The 19,715-nt window shown below is 40.9% G+C and overlaps 1 protein-coding gene across 1 annotated transcript in view; it reads right to left on the bottom strand.

Annotated features, from left to right (window-relative positions):
• The window catches only part of LOC126481067 (methyl farnesoate epoxidase-like), a 226,414-nt gene extending 225,374 nt beyond the window's left edge, over positions 1-1,040 (bottom strand). The window contains exon 1 of the mRNA XM_050104552.1: positions 919-1,040. Coding sequence (XP_049960509.1) covers positions 919-1,027 — 109 coding nt within the window. The 5' untranslated portion in view covers positions 1,028-1,040. The remainder of the gene's footprint in view (positions 1-918) is intronic.
• Between the last annotated feature and the right edge of the window lie 18,675 nt (positions 1,041-19,715).

Here is a 19,715-nt window from a genome sequence, read left to right as displayed (position 1 = left end):
TACTTCGACCATCATCAGTTATTTTGCTCCCCAAATAACAAAACTCCTTTATTACTTTAAGTGTCTCATTTCCTAATCTAATTCCCTCAGCATCACCCGACTTAATTCGACTACATTCCATTATCCTCATTTTGATTTTGTTGATGTTCATCTTATATCCTCCTTTCAAGACACTGTCCATTCCGTTCAACTGCTCTTCCAAGTCCTTTGCTGTCTCTGACAGAATTACAATGTCATCGGCGAACCTCAAAGTTTTTATTTCTTCTCCCTGGATTTTAATACCTCCTCCAAATTTTTCTTTTGTTTCCTTTACTAAATTATACAGTGGAATATAGTGAACCAACCGCATCCATGTACTCTGGTGGTTATGAGTTGCTGTGCATTGCTATATTGACTTGCTGATATTTTTATAGTGATGTTCAACAGTTGGCAGCACTTGCACATGATGAAACTGTTAAATATTCACAAATGTGTACCCTAGGTTTCTATGGGCAAAAATACTTCTGTTGAAATTATGACACAGTAAAAGTTAAGATACACAAATGCAGCCAGAGGGACTGAAAGGGTTAAGTAATATAACATAGATAAATTTCATTCATTGCATTAGCCACTTCCGTGCCCACAGCTTTCTCTCAGCCTATTTTTTGTTTGACCTTGTTACCTCTAATATAGCCAGGGGAAACCCCCGGTTTTTGTTTCTGTGTAAAACCAAGCGGGACCTCATAAAATATAAACAATGAATTTAAGATTAACAAGTCACAACAATAGGGGCTGCGGCACTGTAATCGCTGAGTGGAGTGGTCGGGACGTGTGTCGGCTGGCATGAAATTGATCGGGAGGTCTATCGGACGAAGGGTTGGTATGTGTGTAGGGGTCTTCAATAAGAATCACGCTCCACATCAGCAGGTGGCGCCTTACCTGGCGGGAATCGCGGAGGGCGCCTCAGCTGCCCCCACAGCCACACGACCAGGGCGACTGAGGCGAGCAGCAGGGGCAGCACCAGAGAAAGCATGTCGTCTCTTCCCATCGCCCGACGAGCACTGGACTGACGCTGCGTCCAGGGACCGACTGCCCGTCCGCCCAGAGCCGCCGTGGAGGGCGGGGCAGGGAGGGGGGTGGGGCTCAGCTCACCCAATCCCGCTACTGCACGGCTCGCCGACACTGCTGACGCACTTTTTGCCGCTAGTGAGGACAGATGGCTCTTTCCCTCGTGTTATCTATATATGTCAGCTCCAAATCAACGTCTACTTAGCATGACACTCTGACCACTTCCAATACAGGTGGAAAACTTCCACTTACGCACTTTCTGCCTTACAGTTTCTACTTTCATTTCTACATCTACGTTCATACACCGCAAGTACAAGACGCGATCGTGTTTCAGTCGAATCTGCTTACTGTTTTCAAACCTTACTCTCTCCCTATAACCCTCCCCCCACCCACCCCTCCCTTCCCATTTCCTTCTACTGCCAAACTGAGGATTCCTTGATGCTTCAGAATGTCTCCTATTAACCATTCCTTCTTTTAGTCACACATGTACATCTACATTAGAAATTGGACCTTTTGGTCCATCCTGTCATCCTCAAAATTGTTCAAGACATTTCTGTATTGGTCTTCCTAAAGATCTTTTGCTTCTTAGTTTGTATTGTTTTATTGTTTTAGTGATTCTTCCACCTGCAATACTGTATATATATTCTTCCTATCTTAACTTATATTCTTTAATTATTTTAATTATGTTTTGAATGTTCAGATTCAGCTCGGATGTCATCATTTCTCTTTTTATTCATCAAGGTATACCCAGGCACGTGTCTAAGGTAATTCATTTCATATCCTTGTTCCCATTTCATCTCTCTTCAAACAGTCCAGTTATCGCATCAATTGAGCAGTGCTGGTAGCCAGAACCTTCTTGAACTTCAGTAGAGTATCTATGTGAACTTTCTTTCCCAATATTCTGCGAAAATTTCCATACAAATAGTTAAACAGGTCTAACTTATTTGTATTTCATTGTTTGCACTGTATGTAATACTGCACCCTAAATGTTGAAATTTATTAATTATCTCTATGACCTACTTATCAATTTCCATCTTGAACTCGGATGGGAAGATGTCCTAAAAATGCCTCTGGTTTTGTCTTTGTGATGGAGACTTTCAGATTGTATTCTCTGGCTATTTTAATTAGATCAAATACACCTTCTTGTAAGTCATTTTCATTTTGCTTAATATTTACTTGACCATCAGCAAGAAATAGAGTACTAATTGAGTGGGTGCGAATGGACACTTTTGTCTACCTTCTTGTTTTATTTCAGTCATATTATGTCTGCTGCTTGCCATTTTCATTTGTATTTTGTTTTTAAAATACAACTCTGTTTCTTAAAATTTCCCGCAATTTGTTTCAATTTACTTTACCAAACGCCTTTTCGTAGTCAATGACGACAAGAAACGTTGGTTAATTGAATTCACATTTTCTTCTGTTAGTTATGTCGTGGTGAAGATTCAGCCCAAACATGCTCTGCACTTTCGAAAACCAAGTTGGGCATCATATAGCACAGTCAGCGATTGGCGATTTTGCTTTCTGAAAATTCTAGCATATAATTTATAACATAAATTCGCAAGGCTAATACCTCAGCAGTTCTGACATTCATGTCTGGTTCAAATGGCTCTGAGCACTATGGAACTCAACATCTTAGGTCATAAGTCCCCTAGAACTTAGAACTACTTAAACCTAACCAACCTAAAGACATCACACACACCCATGCCCGAGGCAGGATTCGAACCTGCGACCGTAGCAGCCTCGCGGTTCCGGACTGCAGCGCCAGAACCGCACGCCCACCGCGGCCGGCACATTCATGTCTGTTTCCTTTCTTATCAATTGGGCATATCTGGGCTATATATTCCACACCTCAGGTATATAACCACTTCGCCAGAAAATATTCATAAAATCGAATGTTCTTATTTTTGCAATATTTGGTGCACATTTTATTAGTTCTGTATCGATTTTTTCACATCCTGGAGTCTTCCTCTTCTTGCTAGGCGTTGAATCCTGTAGCTCCTCCAGAGGTATTAACTCTACATTCCTATGTGGTTCAGACTCAGACAGAATCACCTGTATATCTAGCACATCTGTCCACACTGATTTATAATATTGTAACAAATTAGGTTCAGATGCTGTGTTTGTTTGTAGATTGCCCTTATCCCCTTTGTTTAAATGTTTCATTATCGTGTATGCTTTGTTTTGTTCTCCTCCAACTTCATTTTTCCCAATTAATGTTTTTAACGTTTGTGACTTTCCTTTTGACTTCAGCTGATTTAGTTTTATAATCTAGTCTCTGATCTTGATTGTATAGGTAATTTAACATTTTTAAATAGGCATGTTTCTTATTTTCAATTAGACTATGTATTTCCTCATTCCAATATAGCAGGCCCATTTTAAAAAACTTTTCTTTCTTGTGCCAAGTGCTTCTCTTTCTGCTTTAATTACTGCTTCCTTTACATTGTTTCATTCCTGGTTAATTTTATTGGCTTTTATATTTAAACTTACATATTCTTCAAGCTTTTTTAATATAGTAACTGGTATGCTCTCCTTGAAGTAGTTGTACTTCATATGTAGCATCAGCTTTATTTTGTTTCTGTTTGGAAGATATCTTAGTCATATTGTGCTACAAATCTCTTTTTTCTCATTTCGATTCAGGTACCTCCTCATTACTAACATAATCTACCTACCTAATCTTCGCCTTTCTTCTGTATCACCACATTTCAAAAGTTTCTTTTCCTTTCTAGTCTGAACTGTTCATCTTCCATTTTCCACCTCCATAAAGCCTAGAAAAATATCTTCAAAAATGACTTTCAGACACTTCGATTTATATTAGATGTAACAAATTTTGTTGCGACTGCTAGTGTGTATTTTACATTCTCTCTATTTCGGCCATAGCTAGTTATTTTGTTACCTAACTAGTAAAACTCATCAATCTATTGCTTCTAGCATCAAGTCTCCTAATCTAATTTACTCAGCATCGCCTCATTTAATTTGGCCATATGCCATTCCACTTTTTTAAATCTTTTGTTGATTTTATCTCATAATCTATTTCCAAAATTCTGTCTAACTGATCTTCCATAGCCTTTGCCATCTGTGGCAAAATGGCAATGACAATGGCAAACGTCACTTTAATTTCTTCGATCTGAACTTTAATTTTCTCTCTAAATTTCTTCCTGGTTTCCTTTACTGTTTGCTCAATGTACAGATTGTATAACGTCGTAGGCAGGTCACAACCCTGGCGATATTACAGCCTCTCTCTCATGTTCTTTGACTCTTATAACTGACGTCTGCTTTTTGTGCTAATTAAGAATAACTTTTCGCTTCCTGCATTTTATACCAGCTACCTTCAGGATATCAAAGAGTATATACCACTGAACATTTTGAAAAGTTATCCCTAAATCCACAAACACTATGAACTTACGTTTGCTTTGCAGACATAAGCATCGAAAAACTAGTTTCCATTAGTGCATGGCATAATTTGGTTTTGCTTACATTAAATAATCTCTCCTTTCATACTAAACAAACTTTGCCGAATCTAGAAATATTTAATCAAGTGAAGGAATAAGCCGGCTTTAGGAGTAGGTATATTAGATGGACACCTTGCAAGTCATGAACGAAATCATACCGCACACCAGCAATAACAATGACACAACTAAAAAATGCAATACTTCAGAAAAACCGACTTAAAGAACTCCATAAGGCTTATGTTGAATTACTATAAGCTTCGTTCAAATTTCAAATAAGTTTTTTGGCAGTAAATTCTGTTTTATTTGTTCCAACAGTCATATGGACATGTAGTTCTGTTCTCGTCGAATGTCAGGTGAAATCAAGAATTTTTTTAAAAATTTCTTTAAGTTGTGTCACTTTTCTTGCTTTTCTAAAAACTTTTTTGTTTTTTTTATAACCGCCCACGTAACACATTTGCCACTTTTACGGCAGTATACGTAATATACTACAATATTCGAACTTACATCAGGCGAAATTAATTAGTACTTAAGTTAGAATAAAAAATGAAAAACAAGTTAAAATATTATATTAGGAACATATAAAATTATAATTTATAAAAATTAATACACTTTAATAAGGGACATCGAATAGGTACAATTTAAGGAACATAATTTACGAAAACATAGAATCATAAATGGGCATATATATTATAAGAACACTTTTCGCCAAGAAAAGGGATTCTATGTCTTTTTTTTGTTGTAAGCTACAACGCACGAAATTTAGTAATATTTACAACAGCTGTAATAGTCAAAACAGTGTCTGTTTCTTCGGACATGCATACATGTCTGAAGGACATTGTAATGTAAGGTACAGACAGTGTGCAAACGCGGACCTTGTGATAATCATTGACCTTAAAAATTTCGTTCATCTTGCCTTATGAATGAAAAGTGTCACAACTCAGAATGTGCCGCTCTTCTTGGATGACCCGGGTACACCTACCAGTAACAGTGCTGAAGCGACACTGTTCTTGCCGTGGCGTATTACGAAATATATGGGATGTAACGGATTAATAAATGTTAGTTAATACCCTAAGTTCAACAAAGCTCTTTTCTCAGTTAGAAAAAACGTGTACTAACAGCCTTTGAGAAGAAGGCGTTAATTCACTCTACATCGGAGCAGACGAAACATCGCAATTAATAACGAAAACTGAAAAAAATGTATGTGATAATACAAGCAAAAAAGGAGGTCAAGTAAACATGCGTCCGTATACGAACCGACTGCGAGATACAGGGTGACAATTATTGAACTGTATCGAAAAAACGTAAATTAATTAAAAACTACGGCGTGCACACACTTTATTCGTCATTATAGATGCTCGGATTTAGGTTATGACATGTTCGATGTGCCTACCATCATTGGCGATGATGTGGCGCAGACGGAAAGCGGATTTCTGCGTGGCCCGCTGAATTGTAGAAACATCGATGCTGCCGATGACCTCGTGAGTGGCTGTTTTCAGCTCAGCAATGGTTTTGGGGCTACTGCTGTATGCATTGTCTTTAATATAGCCCCATAAAAAGGAGTCGCATGTGTTGAGATCCGGAAAATACGGCAGCCAATCGAGGCTCGTGCCAGTGGTCTAATGTTATCCCAAAGCGGGAATGCGGTCCCCAAAGTGCTCCTCCAGAACATCAAACACTCTCCAGCTTCGATGGGGTCGAGCTCCGTCTTTCATGAACCTCATCTTGCCGAAATCAGATTCACTTTGGAAAATGGGAATGAAACCATCCTCCAAAACCTTCACGAACCGTTCGGTAGTCACCGTGCCATCAAGGAATATCACACCGATTATTCCGTGACTGGACATTGCTCACCACACAGTCATGCTCTGAGGTTGAGGAGACTTCTCGATCGCGAAATACGGATTCTGAGTCCGCCAAATGTGCCAATTTTGCTTACTGACGAACCCATCCAAATGAAAGTGGGCTTTGTCGCTAAACCATGCGCATACTAATTCCCATCCTGTCCTGCGGCCAACAGTGCAGTTTGATAGTTCTAACGCAAACCGTTCAGAAGTTATGACGATTTTAATTCATGTAGTCCATTAATTGTCACCCTGTATTTGCAAATGTGTGTTACGAGCCACCACCGATTTCGGTATGAAATATTGCCCTAGTTAGTAGAAATGACCGGACACGAAAACTGACAACGGCCGGGAGAGCGGTTTGCTGACCTCATTTCCCTCCATATCTATATCCAGTACACGTGTCGGCTCACTACGACGCGGCGGTCGGTGTATACCGTTGGGTCTTCCGAGGTCTCTTCGGGTGGCGTTTAGTTTAGTCGAAATGTATTTGAAACGTAAACTTTGCGATTAAGTCCCCGACTGATTGGGCTCAACTATGTCCTGCCTTAACAAGAAAAGCAATACTGTAAGTAGGCTGTTTAGGTCTTTATGTTGCTAACACCACGTAGCGCTCTGTACTAAAACCGCTGACTGCGCTGTGTGCAGTCTGTGGCTGGTAGGACTCGTTGTTGGAAGTTATTCGCCAGTGTAGTGTTGGGCAGTTGGATGTGAACAGCCCGTAGCGTTGGGCAGTTGTAGGTGAGCAGCCAGGAGTGATGGATGTGAGGAGAGAAATCCCAGAGTTTTGAGATGTTAATATGAGCGGACGATCTGGACCTTTATGCGAGTTGCTCTCGCATTTTAGTAGTACTTTCCAGTCACCTCTGCAATTAGCTACGAATCAATTAAAACACGACCGGATTATCTTGTCAGTGTCGATAAAACTCCTCAATTCGGTGCTCCGAAATTCGAACGTGGACTAGTCATTGTATGTCAACTGAGCAACAAATCCATTAGAAACATTTAAACCCTCCTACAGCTGCCCAAGTCGATTATCAGTGACGTGATAGTGAGGTCGAAACGTGAAGGAACAATCACTAGCTAGACGAAGACCAGGCAGACATTATGTAGTGATGGACAGGGTCCACGGAAAATGCGGAAGGTGATGGTAAAAAAATCACATGAAATCAGCAGAAGCAGCTGCTAGTGAGTTCCACAGTGCCACCAGAAGTCTAGCTAGTACAATGACTGTGCGCGTATGGAGTTGAGAGAAATTGGGTAGAATCGTCGAGCACTGCTCACACTCCATACATTTCTGTAATCAATGTTAAATTATGCTTGTGATGGTGTAAAGAGCAGCGTCACAGGACAATTGATGAGTGGAAACATGTTATTTGGAGTGATAAATATCGGTCATACCCTGTGGCAATCCGATGGAAGAGCTTAGGTTTGGCACACGATTGGAGGACGTTACCTGCCATCATGTCTAGTGCCAACAGTGAAGTACGGAGGAGATGGTGTAGCGGTAGGAGAGTGTTTTTTGTGGTTACATTGAGGTCCTCTTATTGACCTTAAGAAAACGACAAACGCGCAAGGATATGAACACATTTTACACTATTGTTTATTGCGTAGAGTAGAGGAGCATTTCAGAGTCTACGACTGACTGTATCAGCATCTCTCTCATAAAGCAGCATTTGTGAAGCAACAACCGTTTGTGGACAATAGTGTTCCTGAGATGGACTGGCCTGCCCAGAGTTCCCACCTGAACCAAACAGAATTTCTTTGGAGTGAACTACAACGTCAACTTCACTCCAGACCTCAGCGGCCAACACCTCTAAGTTCTCTGGTTTCGGCTGCTTCAAGAAGAATCGGCTGCCACTCCTCCACAGACATTCAGACACTTCAAACACTGAAAGTGTCTTCAACATAGTTAATGGTATCATAAAGGGAAAAGATGCACACACCCCATATTAATGTCCATTAATAGGTGTCCAGACAGTTCTGATCAGTTAGTGTATTACTTACTTAAGCAGTGAGGTGTCGGAAATGCATATCGAATGAGCACCGTGTATCCGTAAGTACGCCCACTGGAACTAGATGAACAAAGTGTACCTTATATGCAAATGGAAGTTGAATGGGAGGAGAAAGGAAATGGAAGGTGTTACTGATGTCAGCTGCATCGGGACATTACGCAGAATCAGCGGCGATGAGTGAAAATATGCACCGGACCAGGACTCGAACCTGGGATCTCTGCTGGAGTGTGACGTATAATTATATATATATATATATATATATTCGGTGCCTGCAGTGTCACGTCTTTCAGTTTCACACAAATTTTTACTTTTAAAGCGGATCACTTAAGACTATTTTCGTGGGTTCGCCCCTCACATTTCTCCCTCATATCACAAAATTGCCGTCTGATGTAGTTCAAGCTGAAAAAATAAATTCCTTTTAAAGCACAGTTTCGTATATAATTTGTATTCAAAACCTCACACCTGTATTACTGCTGCTGCAGCCACTAATAATGATAATAATAATAATAATAAAAGTCATAACAATAATTGTGACATTAATAACCATAATGATAATGGCAGATATAAGAAGAATTTATAGGTCTACAAAATAGATGTTTCCTGACATAGTGAGTTCTGCAGAAAGGAAATTTAGGGTGACTACTTCGGCTAAGAGTACTGGGAAATGAGGAAGATCAGGCTGGAAAAAGGGATGAGTAAGGATTACAAGTGTGTACAGGCACAATGGAAGTCTTCTTGTTGCTTTAATAGATATGTCATTACCTGTATTTTGAAGGTGGAGATGTTATTTAGTTCCCAGTAATAATGGGGGGGGGGGGGAGGTTGTTTCAGAGTTCGATTCCTGTTGCTGAGAATGACTTCTAGAACGTGACTGAATTATGGAGACAGAAAGGATTTTCTCAAATTCGAACGAGTGTTTCCGCCGTGTTGTTCAGACAAGAGCGTTAAGGTCGAGGAGGGATACACCGAAGAGCCAAAGAAACTGGTACACCTGTTTAATATCGTGTAGAGCCCGCACGAGCACGCAGAAGTGCCGCAACACGACATGGCATGGACTCGACAATATCTGATGTAGTGCTGGAGCGAACTGACACCATGAATCGTACGGGCCTGCCAAAAATCCATAAGAGTACGAGGGGATGGAGATCTCTTTTGAACAGCATGTTGCAAGGTATCCCAGATATGCTCAATAATGTTCATGTCTGGGGAGTTCTGTGGCCAGAGGAAGTGTCTGAACTCGAAAGAGTGTGCCTAGAGCCATGCTGCAGCAATTCGGGACGTATGGGGCGTCGCATTGTCCTGCTGGAATTGCCCAAATCCGTCGGAATGCAAAATGGACATGAATTGGTGCAGGCGATCAGACAGGATGCTTACGTACAGGTGTGTCAGAGTCGTATCTAGAATTATCAGGGGTCTCATATCACTCCAACTGCACACGCCCATACCATTACAGAGCCTCCACCAGCTCGAACAGTCCCCTGCTGACATGCTGGGTCAATCGATTCATGAGGGCACGTCCATCCGCTCGATACAATTTGAAACGAGACTCGTCCGACAAGGTAACATTTTTCCAGTCATCAACAGTCCAATATCGGTATTGAGGGGACCAAGCCAGGCATAAAGCTCTGTGTCGTGCTGTCGTCAAGGGTACACAAGTGGGCCTTCGGCTCCGAAAGCTCATATCTATGATGCTTCCTTGGATGGTTCTCACGCTGACACTTGTTGGTGGCCCAGCATTGAAATCTGCAGTAACTTGCTGGAGTGTTACTCTTCTGTCACGTTGAACGATTCTCTTCAATCGTCGTTGGTCCCGTTCTTGTAGGATTTTTTTCCGGCAGCTGCGATGTAGGAGATTTAATGCTTTACCGGATTCCTGATATTCACGGTGTACACGTGAAATGGTCATACGAGAAAATCTCCACTTCATCGCTACGTCAGAGATGCTGCGTCCCATAGCTCGTGCACTAACTAGAACATCGGGTCGAAACTCACATAAATCTCGATAACCTGCCATTGTAGCGGCAGTAATAGACTTAGCAACTGTAGTCTTATATAGGCTTCCCGACCGCAGCTTCGTATTCTGCCTGTTTACATATCTCTGTATTTGAATACGCATTGCATATGCCAGTTTCTTTGGCGCTTCAGTGTATGAAGAACAATGTTCAGTAATAAAAACAGAAGAGAAGACAGAGGGCATGGAAATCTCTGCGGTTGTCTGCAGGCATCCAGAATGGCTGCGCATATGTTGGTGAAGCGTGATCAGAGTTGAACATCACAGATTCAACGAGCGCATACGTTCACAACCAACCGCAAGGGCGTGAGCTTTCCTGAGAAGAGCCTTGCAGGATAACATCGCTGTAATCAATAATTGGAAGTATAAGTGTTCGTACAAGTTTCCTTTTCAGATCAAGAGGGAAGAGTTTTTTGTATTTTTGCGGGTCACGGAAAGACGCTAATGCGTTCTTCCACATTACAGTTCCATCCTCAGTCAAATTTAGAGTTTCATCTATTATTACTCCTAGACTGTTTGCTGAAGAAGAGAAGTTATAATTTGTCCTATTTAGGGTTAAAGGTGGTAGGATTCCCGATATTTTGGACTAACGAGCGTAAAATGACAAATCAGTATTGCTTGGATTTTGGATGGGTTCAGGTGTAATCCAATTTTGATAGTACACACAGGTCGGTACTGAGATTCTCGATAGCTGTCTTCAGATTTATATGTTTTGCACTTACATACAAGTGGAGGTCATCAGCATACCTGAAGTATTTGCAATAGGACAAGACTGGTAACACATCAAGAGATACAACCCAATACAGAACTCTGGGAGGTGCCTGATGCTACCTGTGTCGATCGTGACTTTACGGTGCCGGACATGAAGCATTGCTGGCGAGACCTCCGGTATGAGCGAAGTCATTGCACTGCACTTGGCGAGAAATTTAGGCTGCTAAGTTTGGAAATTAAGATGTCACAGTCAATGGTGTCAAAGGCTTTGGTGAAGACTGAGAAGCACATGATAGCTGCCTCTTATGGATCCATGGTAAGCTTCACGTCATCTGTTACTTTTATTAAGGCGGGTGTGTGCTGTGATGTTTACAGAAACCTCTACATCTACAGCTACATCTACGTTATTGCTCTGCTATCCACAATACAATGCCTGGCAGAGGTTTCAATGAACCATCTTCATTCTGACACTGTACCGTTCCACTCTCGAACGGCGCGCGGGAAAAACTAGCACTTAAATTTTTCTGTGCGAGCCCTGATTTCTCTTATTCTATCGTGATGATCATTTCTACCTATGTAGGTGGGTGCCAATAGAATGTTTTCACAATCGGAGGAGAAAACTGGTGATTGAAATTTCATGAGAAGATCCCGTCGCAACGAAAAACGCCCTTGTTTTAATGGTCACCACGCCAATTCACGTACCATATCTGTGGCACTATCTCCCCTACTTAACGATAATACGAAACTAGCTGCCCTACTTTTAACTTTTTCGATGTCATCCTTCAGTCCCACCTGATGTGGAACCCACACCGCGCAGCAGTACTCCAGAATTGGGCGGACAAGTGTGGTGTAAGCGGTCTCTTTAGTAGACCTGTTGCATCTTCCAAGTGTTCTGTCAACGAATCGCAGTCTTTGGTTTGCTCTACCCTCAACTTACCTATGAGATCGTTCTAATTTAGGTTATTTGTTATTGTAATGCCTAAGTATTTAGTTGAATTTACAGCCTTCAGATTTGTGTGACTTATCGCGTAATAGAAATATGCCGTTTTTTCTTAGTACTCATGTGAATAACTTCACACTTTTCTTTGTTCAGGGTCAATTGCCACTTTTCGCACCATGCAGATATCTTATCTAAATATTTTGCAATTCGTTTTGGTCATCTGATGACAAGACAGTAAAAGACAGCATCATCCGAAAACAATCTAAGAGGGCTACTATAACACTTTCTTGTGGAACGCCGGATATTACTTGTGTTTTACTCGATGACTTTCCGTCTGTTACTACTACCTGTGATCTTTCTGACAGGAAATCACGAATCCAGTCGCACAACTGAGGCGATATTTCATAGGCATGCAGTTTGGTTAGGAGACGCTTGTGAGGAACGGTGTCGAAAGCCTTCTGGAAATCTCAAAACATCCCCTGTCGATAGCACTCATTATTTCATGAGTATAAGGAGCTAGTTGTGTTTCACAAGAACGATATTTTCTGAATCCGTGCTATGTGTCAATAAATCATTTTCTTCGAGGTAATTCATAATGTTCGATCACACTATAAGTTCCAAAACCCTACTGCAAATCGACGTTATTGATACGGGCGAATTACTTCTATTTTCCTTTTTGTGTATTGGTGTGACCTGAGCAATTTTTCAGTCATTAGGTACGGATCGTTCTATTACCTAGGTGTTGTATATAATTGCTAAATATTGAGCTATTATATCAGCACACTCTGAAAGGAACTTGACTGGTATACAATCTGAACCGGAGACCTTGCCTTTATTAAGTGATTTAAGCTGCTTTGTTACACCGAGGATATGTACTTCTATGTTTCTCATCTTGGCAGTTGTTCTTAATTGGAATTCAGAAATATTTACGTCGTCGTCTTTGGTGAAGGAATTTCGGAAAACCGTGTTTAATAACTCTGCTTTAGTGGCACTGTCATTAATGACTTCACCGCTGTTATCGCGCAGTGAAGGTATTGACTGCGTCTTGCCACTGGTGTGCTTTATGTATGACCAGAATCTGGTTGGGTTTTCTGAGAGATTCCTAGACAGAGAATTTGTTGTGAAAATTATTAAAAGCATCTCGCATTGAATTACGCTCTATCTTTCGAACTTCGGCAAAACTCTTCCAATCTTGGGGATTTTGAGTTTTTTTAAATTTGACATGCTCTTTTCGTTGCTTCTGCATCAGCGATCTGACCAGTTTTGTGTACCATGGGAAATCAGTACCATCACTTATTAATTTATGTGGTATTTATCTCTCAATTGCCGTCGATACTATCTCTTTGAAATCATTCCATATCATTTCTTCGCTTACATGATGAGATCGGAAGGAGTGAAGACTGTCTTTTAAAAAAGCATTAAGAGCATTTTATCAGCTTTTTTAAACAGATGTACCTTGCGTTTCGTTTTGATGGTTGTGGGTGTTACGGTATTCAGCCTAGCAGCAACAGCCCTGCGGTCGCTAATCCTGTATTTGTTATCATACTCCCTATTTGTACAGGATTATTTGTTGCTAAGAGGTCAAGTATACTTTCGCAAACATTTACGCTTTGAGTGTGCTCATGAACCTGATTAGTATTCGTCTAACAAGTTGTTTGTAGTTAGACAGCTCATTAGCTGGTAGTGGAATATATTTTCTAGGGTCTTGGGCAGTCCAGCAAGAAAACAAATAAGTCGGTAATTAGAAGGTGCTGCGGCAGTGTCCTGTGCAGGCAGTGGCTTATCTAGTTTCTGTTTCGAGGCCTCAGGGAAAACGCTTGTGGCTAAGGAGTGGTTGAAGATATCTGTTATAGTGGGCAGCAATGGGTCAATAATAAGCTTCATCATTTTGAGTGTGATGCCATTGTGTCAAGTAAATGCCGAAGCCATACACACGATGGCTCTTTTGATATCGTTGTACCTAACAAGTTTTATAGTCAGTCCCACGAGAAGGTGTACCCAATTACCTGCATGAAATGGAAGTCACTATTATAGACACATGTTTACATGAAAGTAAATGTTATTACTAACTGCACAATTGCCTAATAGTTAATCCAATCGCCGCCATTATCAATTTTAGCTTGGTAGCTTAGCCCTCTCTCCAGTAGGTCACTGACGTTTGCAAAATCTAAATATCGTTTGACCCACTTCGCAACGAATGGTTCTGACTTTCTAAGAATTTCAGCAGCAGTTCCATATGAAAGCTTTGGTCCCGTTGGATGATTTACAAGGAACACTGCCTCGTGACGCTTCAGATCTTTTGCACTCATTTTAAACTGCGACCGACAAAACAAAACAGTCAGCTCTCACATTCTTCGCAAAAGCGAATTCATTGCAGATTCGATATCACTACCAGAGATATCGCTGCGGACTTTACATTTAAAATTATGGCTTACACTTTCTTGTGGAACTGACAGTAGATAGAATTTTTTGTGGCTACAATCGTTTACCCCTATGAAGAAATTTGTGAGTGTCTAATTCGTTTGTGGTCCAGTAGTAGTAGTAGGTAAGGTATAGTACCGGTTCAGTTCATAGGCTGCAGCTCTTTCTTTGCCTATAGCAAGATCGTGTAGGTTTTTTCGGTGGACGGCTGGTCTATTTCTGTTGACAGTTAATGTATGGGCTTGACTGTGTTTTGCATTTCTCACAGCTTGACTGACTTTGCCCCGCTTCTGTTTGTAAGTAATATAATCCTGAGGCATGAGCGCTGTTTGTATGCACTATGTGTAGCGTCTCTGAGACTCTTGAGCTGTTTTAGTTCTTCAGTTAGCCAAGGTGTTGGTCTCCTTCTTAAGTTTCCGTTCTTTAGCGGGGCATATTTATCATATAGTTGAGTAAGTTTGTTACTATTTCCATCAACATATCTGTCAGTTTGGACACTGAAGACACTGGAGGTAGCACGCGATAATAGAAGCAAAGACAACGTACATATAACCGACATGGAAACTTTCACTAAACAAGATCACGACCAGTCGATTACGGGAAACATTCAATACCACACAGGTATCCCATTGTTATTTCATGTATACTCAGAAAACAGACTTATGCAGCATATGAGATTAAAAGTTTTTGAAAATGTGTAAAGAAACGTACATAATATTAGATATTGTGCTTTAGGATTTGGTTAGGCTCGATTTAGTAAAACACTAAGCAGGGCGCAAATGGATGTGGTGCTGCTGTCAACTGGAGCATTTGAAACTACTCCACTAAATTTGTTGCTAGTCATAGTCGGTGTTTTGTCTCATAGGAATTACCGCCAGATGTCAAGAGGGAGCTTGTTGGCTTGAAAATATGAGCTAAACAAATTTCAGAGTGTAATGCCGGATTTACCAATAAGAGTCGATTGAAGAGCTGACGGATGAATGCTTGGCAAGTGGACTGGGACACTTCTGATAAGGTTCGTCAAGTCAATGATATCTTCCCAAATAGCCAGCACAGACTTAAACTGTATCTTTTCAAATTCCGCAGTGGCATATTACTCTACTAACAAGCCACCGCGCTTATCTTAAGCACATCGATAGGTCAATGAAGAAGATGTGATCCTACAACACTGTGTCTGAAACTGTACTGTAACAGTACCTCGGCCTGAAGTTACTCCTGACAGCGCACATAATACGTTAAACCTTTGTGATATATCAGACAACATAGAGCGACGCGGTGCAGTGGTAAATCACCATTCGACCATCCTATTGTAGGTTTTCCATGGAAGAGCACGTGCAGTTTCCATCACCAGCCTCGTTATATCCGAGTACCATAAAGACCATGTTGTTAACTGGACGTTAAATCCTAATTTTTCCTTTTTGAGAACTGGGGTCATACGCGCCCAAGTCACAACTATAAAACACGAACACACTCTCCAGTGCCGTGGCTAGCTAGGTTCCTCGGTTGAGGATCCGTGGGGCGAACAGCGGGATCGAGGTGGTCCTACTGGTTCTCAGTTGTGTTTAAATCTGGGGAGTTTGGTGGTCAGGAGAGTACGGTAAACTCATCGTGGTGCTCATAGAACCACGCACGTGCACTGCCAGTTGTGCGACACGTTGCATTGCCCTTTTAGCAGATGCCATCGCTCCGAAGAAACACAAACAGTATGTAGCGGTAAGCATGGTCAATAAGGATAGATTCATACTTGTGTTGATAGATTTCCCCCACTCCTCCACTGATACTGCTGCCACCTACCGTGTGTGAGCGGTTATTGCACGTTGACGTCGAACATAGGCGGTAGTCACATTAAAGTGACTGGAATCTGTATATTAAAGATATTTGAAAGATATTGTTAATTTTCCATTTATACAATTTCAATGTGAGTAATATTCTGTACATTTTTCAAACTAGTTATGTAACGTGTGGATGATTAAAGTATGCTTCGTCAGTCGTGAACTGTCTTGTAACTTGAAACGGAAGGCGGTCTTTTACCATGAAACATGTGATATTTCAAAATAACTAAGTTTCTTTAATACATTAAGTACTTCATCTGTCTTGAAAACGGAAATCTGTATTAGTTTACAGTAGCTTCTATTTCAGAATGTATTTAACCTTTAACAGGATTTGCGTAATACTTTTACTTACTGATTAATTATCTATGTGTAATGTGAGAGATAGACTATTAAATACACTATCGACAAGATTTTCTTGACTGCAACACTTTTAAATTTCGATAGAATATATATTACAAAGGCCAATGATCACGCTGATCCTTGGAACATTGTTTCACATTTGGAGAAACTTTGCTTTTCTGGAGTAATTCTTGTCATTAGAGAAAAAGATTGCAGCGCACAAAAAGTGAAGTCTATAATTTAAAAATTGAATAAGAAAATTTATGACACCTTATTACAATGCTGATTATAGGCGAAAGCCTGTAAGTTGTTCTGATACACAACACTCCCCCCTACACGAATTTCAGATTGTATAATTGGGTCAAAGCAAGTTAACATAATAGCACACAACCTCTTGGCGTCACAAAGGCATGTTTTATTTTTTTCCTTTATTGCATTTCGATCCCCCCCTCCCAGAGGGGGAGGGCGGGGTGGCAGCAGCATAATATGTTGCTCTACAGCCTGCAGAAAAGTTAAAAAACATATTGAGAATATAAACAGACAAGAAAAAAGGCGATAAAACGGTGACATTATAAAAAACTGTAAGATGGTGGAAAGTGGTGGAATTTAAAACATGAAAACACTGTGGTGACGATTCAGATAAAGACATACAGTAAGTGGAGAGGCACAATTAAAAAAACATGGTGACAGTCTGGTTTCTGTTTGTATGAGATAAAAAACACAACTAGCGACAGTATGGTGGCTGTTTGCAACACTTACAGGGGACACACAACACTGAACACTCACTTAAAACAGCTCTATACAGGTGACACGGCGGAAGATGGGGGTTGAGGACCTGGACCGATGAGCGGAAAAGAAAAAAGGGGGAGCTGATGGATGGAGGGAACACAGTAAAGGGGGCGCAGGGCAGACATGAGAAGGAGTGGGAAAGGCAATAGAGGGGAGAGCAAAAAGGACTCAGTGGAGAGAAGGGAGGCAGAGAGGGTAGGCAGGGAGAAAACAGGATGGAAGTGGGGGAGGGGGAGCCTGGGAAAAGGACAGAGGAAGGGAGGGGTAGGTGAGGATCGGAGTTGATAGGAGGGATAAGTGGAGGGAGAGAGGTCATCATCTGGGAGGGGGAGTCGACGGAAGCCACCTTGGGAAAGGAGATGAAGTGTGTAGAGGTGAAAGATAGAGGGGGGACAACGGTGGAGGCGCAGTAGAGGGCAGGGGTTGGAGAGGAGAGGAGAGGAGCAACCAGGGCATGAGAGGGATCAAGGTGGCGGGAGGTGTAGAGGACACAGATATGTTCGAGGAAAAGGAGTAGATGGTCGAAAGGAATCAGGTCATAGACGATCCGCATGGGGGACGGGAGGCGTATGTGGAAGGCAAGGTGGAGTGCATGGCGCTCGAGGATCTGGAGGGACTTATAGAATTTTGGGGGCTCAAAGGCATGAGAAAGATAAGACGTATATACTAATATCATATGAACTAAATTAGTTACATGGCACTCACAAGAATTTCTGAATAAATTAAAATGAGGGAAATAATCTCGGTATTTGGTGAATAAGTCTTTGGATTAAGAGACTAAAGTTCGATTCTGTAACCTCATGTTCAGCCTCGTGCCTATTGATTTTACAAAGACATGACGTCTTCACCTCTATGAAAAGATGATTAGTTGCGCCTCTTGTTGTTACATTTTGCGATAAGCATCTCATTTAGTTATTGAAGAACTCGTCTTTTATTTTTTCAGCTGAGTTTTGAACTGATTCGAGTAGAGCTGTATTTGGGCACAACTTGAACTGTTCAAACAGTTTACATCACTATTCGGGAAATCTCGAGTTCTGTTCGATCTTTTGATCGGTCTGTGATCTAATACTGGTACTATATCCATACCATGCTTTAGCGTTTGTATGGTTCTGTGGATTTTAATAATAAAAATAACTGTGAAAGACGAAGTAAAATATCTTCTAGGGTATGTGTCACACATAACATCGGCAACTAGTCAGTAAATAAGAGCTTGGAATGATACTTATGTCAAGTTCTCGAGCTTTTGCTCGTCCCGCAATCTGGTGTCGTCTTCTGATACTATATCCCGGACGAGTATTGCAATTGTAATTTATTCTCGCGATAGGAATAACAGTCAGTTTACAACAATTATTGTATCATTAATTTTCTTGATTGTTTCATCTGAATATAGAAATTTGAAGTAAATCGGCCACAAGAACTTTTAGAAATTTTTGGCAGCAAAATTTCCCCTTTTTTAGTACATACATATGTAAGTCATATTACGAAACCTTCCTCTTGTCTTGAAAATAAAGAGTGCAAAATTACATCAAGGTCTGAATAAAACTGTAGATTTGTATAAATTACAAATAAACAATTGGACCCACTTCTTCAAGTATATAGATATGTTCAAATAAAAATAAGTCCCTAAGCAATTCATAACAAGCTTAACAACACGAATTGGCGAAAAAATTAACCATGACATTTTAGCCCCCATTAGTGTCAGAGTAATCTTGCATATGAGTTAGCAGCTCGGATTATAGAAATAAATAGAACTGTCTCACCAAAACTGCAAACCAGCAGTAGTCACATTAAATAAGTGAGTCATCTGCATGTCATGATGGAACTGGAACTAGTGTGTCATATGAAAGGGTGCCAGGCAACATGTTCGTATACCAGTTAAGACGCTCAACCACCAGTGGGCCCAGAAGCTTTTGGCCAAATCTTACATAGATAACGCTTCTAAGATCGTTACTGTCTGTGGTCGATACTGGTACAGAATCAGCTTTGCAAAGATTCTGCAATGACTAGTTAGCAAAATAATGTGATAATATAATTGAAAATTTGAAGGGATATCTAACAAGTGACTTTCAACTTAACATATAAAAAAAGTCGTGACGTGACTGTTACATACAGCTGGCTGCTATTGTTTCATTTTTCTGACGCTATTTTGTGATTACTTTATTGAGAGTACATGACATGTTTGCTTGGGAGGAAAAGATTTCGAGTTTCTTTCACTGGGAAGACGCGTTCCCAGAGTGGTCTCCCCAGAGTGGACTCTATTTCTGGTTTGTCGGCAGAAGGCGGTCAGTGAGTCTCACTGTAAGGGTCGAGTGTCTCTGGG

This window comes from Schistocerca serialis, chromosome 5 (assembly GCF_023864345.2).
Source record: "Schistocerca serialis cubense isolate TAMUIC-IGC-003099 chromosome 5, iqSchSeri2.2, whole genome shotgun sequence".
In the NCBI taxonomy this organism is placed as follows: domain Eukaryota; kingdom Metazoa; phylum Arthropoda; class Insecta; order Orthoptera; family Acrididae; genus Schistocerca; species Schistocerca serialis.
This window is presented reverse-complemented; position numbering and strand designations above follow the sequence as displayed.